Genomic DNA, 10076 nt, shown 5'->3' with positions numbered 1-10076 from the left:
TCCTACAATTTTTCTCAACAAAATGCTGATGAAATTCAACAACATATAGTCCTATGTATTACTGTTTCTTACTTCCGAATTACTTTTTATGACTCTTAAAATCTCCATAAAATCACTGTACAGCTAGGTTACTAAAATAAAAATGAAAACATTTTAACTTTTTTCATGTTGACACATGGACCCACCCACCTTGTGCAAGGTAGTCTACTATCACCCAAGTGCAATCAGTTTCACCAGAATAATGGGTACCATTATGCCACATCTGATAAGGTAATTACTGACTATTACATGTAAACAAATTAAGTTCTTATAGGCTCATTCATTGTGGGGATAGGATAAAAATAGCAAACAGTGCTCACAACATATTGAATAAAGAATGAGAAAAATATAAGGTATAAAAAATTAATCTTTATTATATTTATTACACATTTTATGAATTCAAACAGTCTTTGCATTAAGTTGCCATATGTTAGTTGGCAATAATGAACAAATTATACTTAATATCAAATTGTGATACTTGAAGGCAGGATTGGGTCATCATGAGGGGCAAAAGAGAATGAAAATTATGCTAGCTTGGGGAAGAAATCCATTGCCAATTTTTTGTGTTTGCCTCTTGATGACTCAATGCATGTGCTGTTTGGTTGAGTATTTGTGATAGCTGAAACATATTTACAAGAAATTACGTAGCCCATTCATATAAATAATTATAAAGACTGTGCATTTCTCCATAACAATACCTTATTTTTAATGTGAAAATAGTCATTTCTGTAAGGTATAAAGTAATTTTAACTCATGAAGACAAAAATAAACAGAATATATAAGAATGGAAAATAAATCTCTATGTTTGCATATAATGTTAAAATAATGGCAGAGGAAGGGTAAATGATATTAATAAATACATCACAGTTTTGTCAATAACTAAAATGACAACAAAAAATTAACAATATTTCACATCTATTCAGCTTTTTCTTATACTCATTATTTTCATTTTGTATGTTTCCTTGAACAATTTATCTATGGCATTACAGTGTGCCAGAAATCCATTCTTTCCTTGTTCAGTCCAGTCCCAGTATAAAGAGGTGAAACAAACTCTAAATAATTTGTGTTGTTTGTTTCATACTGATCCCAGTCTTCTGTAAGTAGTTCATCAGTAACTGGAGTTGGATCACTGCAAAAAGAAAATAAAAAGAGTAAAAAAAATTAAAAAATTAGTTTTAAGTTTCAAAAGTTGAATCATTGCTTTGATTCTGTTTTGATGAAGTGTTTAGTGACTCACCCGTATTTCACAAAATTGGCCCACATATGAAGCAATTGCAGTCCAACTTTGTATCCAGCAGAATCTGGTTCAAGATTAACATAGTTTTTTGCATATCTTGTATCATCCCCATGGCAAGCTCCTACGAGAATGTACAGCATTTATTGTTACAATTATATATTAGGAAGAAGTATCATAAGATATGGACACAACTTCTTTAATATGAGATACATATACAAAAAAATAAATTTATATGGGTTTGGTGCTTCCAAGGACAATTTACCTGGAAAATCAGGGTATACATTGAGTGGTCCGTTGAATGAGAACTGATAATAGTACACAGGTTCCGGAGAACTTCTACTCATGTTACGTATAACAGTATCTACTCCTTCTGTAAAACTAAGATCTGATGCCAACTGTAAGCAAAGGAAAAATTTAGTGTTATTAACAAAATGCTGCAGACAAAACTGAACACTGTGACAAAATAAACAATATCATGATCAGTGCAAAATCCTGCCTAACAAGAGAATTCAAAATTATGATGTGATGTTATTTGCATTAATTCATTCATACATGCACACATCATGTTTCATAAGTTCCATCATCTTGGAGAACTTTACAGAATGTGGAATGAGTTGGTTTACACATTAAGAGATAGAAGAGGCCTCTGCAGACTATTCGTGTAAGGTACATCAATAATCACATATGATCAGTGTTAATCTACTCACGCTGATAATTATCAAAATAACTTCCACAGAACTATAACAGCAGTCATATTCCACACAGAATGTGCAGCTGAGTTGGCACTCCAACAGGTCTCTCAAATAAAAAATTACCTTATGGTTGGAAGAAAGCATGGGCCACACCCTTCCACAAGAAGAGTAGCAGAATTGGTATACAAAACTACTTTTCATTGTAACTGAGAGCCATCTGTTACAAAATCTTAGAATGTTTTCTGAGCTAAAAAGTAATGAGATATCTTAAAAAGAATAGTCTTCTCCATGCCAGCCACCAAGGATTCCATAGAGACCAGTCATGTAAAACACAACCCTCTCTTTCTCATATGACATCTTGAAGTTCATGACTCAGAGCACTCAGATGGACACAGCTTTTCTTGAGTTTCAAAGGGCATTTGACCCAGAGCCACACTGATGCTTATTAATGAAAATCATCAACATATGTTGTTGAAACTTTATACATGATTAAATTTGGGTCCCATGCAGTTCAGTTCATATATGCATTATGTGACAGTCAGTGTTAAAAGTAACCTCTCACTTTCTACAGCTCATTCAGTTATCTGTAAGGAAGTGCTTTCTGTGAAGAGTTGTGCTAATTATAGTAATTTTTTTTGACATTAACTTGCATTGCTCAAGACGACTTTGCCATGGCACAAAATTCTATTGCTTTATGTAATATATAATAATTTAAATTGTAGTCCAACTTTTATTTCTCGAAAACAAAAGAAATATTTTTGATTCAATTTCTGAAAATCCTTTGTTTAATACAATTAAATATTACAGACTTTAACCAATGCAGAGGTAAAACTAGGTTTACCCAGAATGAAGAAACTGACTTCAATGGGCTGCGAAAGAACAAGCTCATTAATTCCCATTATTGAATGTCCACTTGAGATATATGAGATTAGCTTCAAATAAATACAGCAGAACCTGCCTATAACAACATTCAAAGGACCTTGAGAATTATTTTGCTATAACAGAGATTTTTATTTTCAGTCTGTTGTGGTGGCAAATGGAAAACAACAAATTTATTTAGACTTGCTTCATTTTACATACAGTATTAACATTTAAGCTTACATAAATACAGTTCATCCAGCAGTATGTTGAGTTCTCACCAGATTTATTTACTTAGGAGTTGTGATGAAGCAAGCTGGGATAATTTTACTTCACTTGTTGTTTTGCCATCTGCCTACTTAAATTCGTTAAATAAGGTGAACCACTACAGAGTGAATTAATCAGTCATTTTACTCTGCTGTCTATTAGCCCAAAACACACTTTCTAAATGATGTTCTATGTTCATTATTTCATTTGCAATTTCACTGCTCCATCCCCCAGCTTCATAAAACATGTTCATAATTCTAATGGTTTCTAAGGCATTATTCACAGTAGGGATAAGCACTTTCTTGCTTTCTTTTTCCTCTTCTTCTTCATCTCCATCACCAACTTTGCCAACTTCATGTTCACTGTTGTCCTGATTCTACACATCGCTTGCTATTTCGTCTTCAGTTTGCACTTTGGTTGTAGCAAGGCCATCATCTACTGTCGCATATATTTCATAGTCACTCTGATTGAGATATCACAGTTGATTCCTGGCAGCCATGCAGATAGTGGAAGACCATCAGTGTCATTGAATGTGTCTTCAGTTAAAGGTGGTATTTATTCCTTCAGTTGCGATTCCTGTATGACGGAAACAGTTTTTGAATGTTTTGGGCTGTGGCCCAGCTCCAAGCTTTGGTAATGCATCTCATCACATCCAGCAGTGTAATAGAAGAATCCTGCTTTTTCTAAATGTATTGTATCATTTTCAGTAATATAAACTTATGATGGTGGCATTTCAGACCTCTAATTACTCCTCCATCCAAGGGTTGCAATAAACTTGTTGTATTTTCAGGAAGCAAAACAAATTTAATATTTTCCAGATGAAAGAGTGCGGGATGCTGGACAGTTGTCATCAAGAACCAGTATCTTCATTTTATGACTTCTAAGCTCCCAGACCCAACACCTTATCTCAGCTTCGAAGAGTTCAGAGGTCATCCATGACTTTTTATTAGCATTGTAGTGCACTGGGAGATTTTTTAGATGCTTAAAACACAAAGGACTTTTCAATTTACCTATCCTGAGCAATTTTTTCTTCTCAGTTCCATCTGTGTTAGCACAAACCAGAACTGTTATCAGTGTTATTAGTTTTAGATAACTTACCACAAACACATTTTTTACCCTTGAATTTCAGAGTTTAGTCAGGTGTCAATTTCAAGAAAATGCCAGTCTCATCTGTATTAAATATGTCATAGTCTGCATATCCTTCACAAAAGGTAGGCAACATGGTAGTGAGCCATTGTTTGATTGTTTCAGTATTCACACTGTTGGCTTCACCACTCACTTTGCCAAAAGTAATACTGTGACGTTGCTTGAATCTGTCAATACAGCCACTGTTCCACACAAATTCCTTATCTTTTAATGTATTGGCTAGTTTTTCTATTTTCATCATGAGGAGAGGTCCACTAATGGGTACATTGATCCTTCTCTGTTGCTTAAACCACTTAAGCAGCATTTCATACATTTCGCTCCATTCAGCTTTTCATTTTAGATCTATTTTGTTCAAACACATTAACAATTTTATCCTTGTTCTTCCAGATCATTTGGACTATAGAATTTATGAGGCCAAATTGATGACACATGTCAACCTGTTTAGCTCCATTCTAGATTCCTTGAATCGCTTTTACTTTTACTTCTACTGTTAAAACTTTTACTAGTAATCCTGTTCTAAATTCCCACACACTTCATAACAAATTGTCAAGGGAACTGGCATCACTTACTCTGTTGATTAGTTCTGTGATTGTCACCACTACTGCAGTATGAATGCACTAGGGTAACAATAAGATTATGAATCTATACTACACCTATTGTTGACAGAAGGGCAGAGAGAAGAATGTGCCAGGTTGCCATATAACAACAACAGATTTCCTTATGCAGTACATTGATTCTCTGAAAGTCTTGTTGCAAAATGAGTCTGAAAATGACATTACATATGATTGGCATGTGTATACATTTTTCACATTAAGCAAGAATGAGAAGTATGTTCCTTATGAGAAATATGGCCATATCACAGAAATCAGGATGTTATAGCCAAGTTGTCATTGTAACCAATTTCATTATAAGAAAGTTCAATTGTATTAACTTGCAAAGCTGATAAAACAAATTTTGACAATTTTAAAAGATTTTACTATGAAATGTATACAAGATCAAAACTGCCATGAGAAATACTGTCATTTGTCAGCTGCTGAGAATATTTGAAGTTTATAATGCCAGTCATTGTATTACAAATTAATGAATAAAATTGTAAAAGATATTAAACAAATTTCAAAAAGGACTGGTATGATGAAGCAGTCCACAGTGACAGCAGATATACCATCTATACAATTCCTGTCTACTGAGATGGGCTCTGTTACAGTTTACATATTTTGACATTATGAATAGTTCATGGGTGAATGGCCAGATGTTGGTGTTCAGTTGGCACAATATTTCAGCAAGCAACCACACTGCCATCATCATAAGCACACTTGATGTTGGGAATGTGGTTGCTTGCTGAAATACTGAACATGTTCAGCTGTTCAGCTATGAGCTATTTCATCACAAATTACGTCAGGAGAAGTTGAAGAGTCATGCTCCGATGTTACTCAATACCAAAATTACCTTAACAGTGACTTTTCTGTGACCAGATGGTCAGCTTTGGAAAGTCATTTATCCAGTCACAAAATTAATTTCTTGTTTTAGTGTCATTGTCCTGGGAAATTCATGTATAGCAGCAGTCAGCAGCATTTGCTACATTTTGCTATTCTATAAAAATCATGTACACATCTGCATATGCAATGAAGCCACACACCAAATTCATGGTTATATTTCATGTTAACAGAAGGTTGTGTAAGAAAGCAATGTTTATATGTCACACCATATCAACAGTGGTGTGGTAGCTGCACTGTCAGTACCTGTTACTCTATTTCCTTGGATAAGATGGAAATCAGCATGTACTCTTTAGGAATGGTAATAAATAGACTGCTTAATTTATTATGAAGTCCACTATTAGGCATTACACTGAAGAACCAAAGAAACTGGTACACCTGCTTAATATAGTGTAGGGCACCTGTGAGTACAAAGAAGTGGCACAACATGATGTGGCAAGGACTCAACTAATGCCTGAAGTAGTGCAGGAGGAAATTGACACCATGAATACTGCAGGCCTGTCCATAAATCCCTATGAATACAAGGGGGTGGAGATCTCTTCTGAACAGTATGTTGCAAGGCATCCCAGATATGCTCAATAATGTTCATGTCTGGGGAGTTTGGTGGCCAGTGGAAGTGTGTAAACTCAGAGGAGAGTTCTTGGAGCCACTCTGTAGCAATTCTGGACATGTTGGGTGTTGCCTTGTCCTGCTGAAACTACCTAAGTCCATTAGAATGCACAATGGACATGAATGGATGCAGGTGATCAGAGAGGACACTTCCATACATGTCACCTGTCAGAGTCATATCTAGACATATCATGGGTCCAATATCACTCCAACTGCACATGCCAGACTCCATTACAGAGCCTCCACCAGCTTGAAATGAGACTCATCCAACTAGGCAACATGTTTCTGGTCATCAGCAGTCCAACATTTGTGTCAGACGGATCCAGGCAAGGTGTAAGGCCTTGTGTTGTGCCATCATCAAAGGTACATGAGTGGCCCTTTGGCTCTGAAAGCTCATATCCAATTTCACTGTTGCCAGCATTCTCAAAAATTTTCGAAAAAGTAATGTACAGTCGTCTTTATAACCATCTTATCTCAAATAACATACTGTCAAAGTCACAGTTTGGATTTCTAAAAGGTTCTGATATTGAGAAGGCTATCTACACTTACAGTGAAAATGTGCTTAATTCATTAGACAAAAAATTGCAGGCAACTGGTATATTTTATGATCTGTCAAAGGCATTTGACTGTGTAAATCACAATATCCTTTTAAGTAAACTAGAATATTATAGTGTAACAGGAAATGCTGCAAAATGGTTCAAATCTTATATCTCTGGCAGGAAACAAAGGGTGTTATTAGGAAAGAGACATGTATCAAGCTATCAGGCATCATCCAACTGGGAACTAATTACATGTGGGGTCCCACAAGGTTCCATTTTGGGGCCCTTACTTTTTCTTGTGTATGTCAATGACCTTTCATCAGTAACATTACCAGATGCCAAGTTTGTTTTGTTTGCCGATGATACAAACATTGCAATAAATATCAAATCAAGTGTAGTCTTAGAAAGGTCAGATAATAAAATATTTGTGGACATTAATCACTGGTTCCTAGCCAATTCTTTGTCACTAAACTTTGAAAAAAGCACGCTACATGCAGTTTAGAGCTTGTAAGGGGTGTCCCACGAGTATATGCCTAATGTATGATGACAGGCAGATAGAAGAAGTGGACAATGTTAAATTCTTGGGATTACAGCTTGATAATAAGTTCAACTGGGAGGAGCATACCACAGAACTGCTGAAGTCTTAACAAATCTCTATTTGCAATGCGAATTGTGTCTGACTTATGGGATATAAAAATGAAAAAGCTGGCATATTATGCTTACTTTCATTCCATTCTGTTATATGGGATTATTTTTTGGGGCAATTCATCAAGCCAATCTAAAGTTTTACGGGCACAAAACGTGCAGTAAGAGTTATATGTTGTGTGAACTCAAGAACATCTTGCAGAAGCCTGTTTAGGGAACTAGGGATACTAACTACTGCTTCCCAATATATTTATTCCTTAATGAAATTTGTCATTAAAAATGTATCACTTTTTCAGACCAACAGCTCAATTCATGGAATCAATACTAGAAATAAGAATAATCTTCACAAGGATTTAAAATCATTTAGTCTTGTACAGAACGGTGTACATTATTCAGGAACACACATTTTCAATAACTTGCCAGCAGCCATAAAAAGCTTAACAACCAATGAAATTCAGTTTAAGAGAAGCCTAAAGGATTTATTGGTGGCCAACTCCTTCTACTCCATTGATGAATTTCTTAGTAAAACCAACTGATTTGTATATAAGTACAACATAACTTCTGCGCAATTTCAGTGCAGTAATCTGTTCATTGAAAATTTGTGTGTGTGTGTGTGTGTGTGTGTGTGTAAGTATAATCTAACTTATGCACCATTTCAGTGCAGTTATGTGTTCATTGTAAATAAGTATTACAGTAGTTGTATTACATGTTTATTACCTTATAAATAAATAAAAAACTTTTTTATTTTAAATTCAGTGCATTAGTATTTGTGAAATGACTCTTAGTGTTCATTAAAAAATGACGATCATTCAACTTGGGACCTGTGGAATGGTACATTAGCTTATTTGTTTTAGATGTAAATATTTGTCATGTATTGTTGTTTTTCTGACATGTTCCACATCCTGGAGGAACTCCTCACTACGGATCAATTGGAATGAAAGTAAATCTAATCTAATATCATTGATGTTTCATTGAATGGTCCACACAGTGAAACTTGTTGATAGCCCAGCATTGAAATCTGCAACCGTTTGTGGAAGGGTTGCACTTTTGTCACTTTGAATGATTCTCTTCAGTTGTCATTGGTCCTGTTCTTGCAGGATCTTTTCCTGGCTGCAGCAATGCCAGAGATTTAATGGTTTCCTGGATTCCTGATATTCATGGTACACTCATGCAATGGTCATGCGGGAAAATTCCCACTTCATCATTACCTCGGAGATGCTGTGCGCCTTTGCTTACAAGCCAACTATAGCACCACATTAAACTCACTTAAATCTTGATGACCTACCATTATACCAGCAGTAACTGATCTAACAACTGCACCAGACACTTGTTGTCATATATAGGCAATGCTGGCAGCAGTGCCGTATTATGCTTGTTTACATATCTCTGTATTTGAATACGCATGCCTATTCCAGTTTCTTTGGCATTCCAGTGTCGGTGGTAAATATTCCTAACAATGGACGAGGAGAAAAAATTATACATGGTTGATGCATGATAGTTTCAGCAGTATGTGTTTTAAGTTACAGGGCTAATTGCATGAAAATTATTCCCTATACAATAGAAATGTACTCTACACATTCTACATTGTTATCACAACACGCCTATTTGTCATAAAAATGAAATTATATAGCTATTTGAGAAAAAGAACTTTTGTTTTAAAATTCAGTACTCTATTACATAGTAAATTACAGGATACCTTTTATTTATTTTACTGTGCAAACAACTGATTCTAGAAATAAATAACATGATGTATTTCTATGCCACATCAAATTTTAAAGAGTATAGGTTACCTTGGCAGTTGAGTCGTTAAGTTGTACAGTAATTTCATTGTCACCATAATAAAATTGTCGAATTTCTGCAGAGACTCTTAACTGCTCTTCTCTGCTTGACAGTCGGAGCTCATGAGCAACATAAGCATCAAAGTTGTCATTCAAATTCTTTACATCTTCTTCAGATGCAAACACACCACCTTCTGCAAAATAAAAATTCTGCATAATTAGTGTTAATATTAATTAAGTTACTATCCTATAAGAAGTATCACTGTCATAAACAACTAATTCTAATGTGCTAGAATATTTGATAGAGCATATTTGGATGGAATTTAACTGCAAAGATCACAAACAAACTCTATAGGATTTCAATATTTAAACATATTACAAAGTCTATAAATAGAAAGCAGGTGCAGTATTTGAAGAGCATTATTTTCTTACCCAAAGGTGATTGCAAGAAAGAATATTTCAATGATATGAGCATTTTGAAAGCTGTCTCTTGTATTTACACTACTTAAATGCCACTATTTTGCATACATGTTTAGCAATGTGTGATCTTCAACTCGTAGCTTCATTTATTTGGATACTAGCCTTTTCTCCACGGCTTTGCCCAAGTATGCATTACACGCATATACTGAACACACCTCATCATCCTCCTCCTCCTTCTCCTCTTCCAGACCTCTAGTGAATAGTGAATAGTGTTTTATTCATCTCATAACATACAATTTCTAATCATATGATTAGTGTACAGGAGACACGCTGTGTCCATGTCTTCCTCTCTC

At 35.1% G+C, this 10076-nt stretch overlaps 1 protein-coding gene across 1 annotated transcript in view; it reads right to left on the bottom strand.

Annotated features, from left to right (window-relative positions):
* Positions 1-508: 508 nt before the first annotated feature.
* LOC126146300 (esterase FE4-like) overlaps positions 509-10076 on the bottom strand; it is a 123398-nt gene continuing 113830 nt past the window's right edge. The window contains exons 8-11 of the mRNA XM_049915611.1: positions 9316-9497; positions 1539-1671; positions 1277-1397; positions 509-1168 (exon numbers count right to left, since the gene is read on the bottom strand). Of these exons, the coding sequence (XP_049771568.1) occupies positions 1015-1168; positions 1277-1397; positions 1539-1671; positions 9316-9497 (590 nt within the window). The 3' untranslated portion in view covers positions 509-1014. The remainder of the gene's footprint in view (positions 1169-1276; positions 1398-1538; positions 1672-9315; positions 9498-10076) is intronic.

The sequence above is a fragment of the Schistocerca cancellata genome, chromosome 2 (assembly GCF_023864275.1).
Source record: "Schistocerca cancellata isolate TAMUIC-IGC-003103 chromosome 2, iqSchCanc2.1, whole genome shotgun sequence".
Classification (NCBI taxonomy): Eukaryota; Metazoa; Arthropoda; class Insecta; order Orthoptera; family Acrididae; genus Schistocerca; species Schistocerca cancellata.
This window is presented reverse-complemented; position numbering and strand designations above follow the sequence as displayed.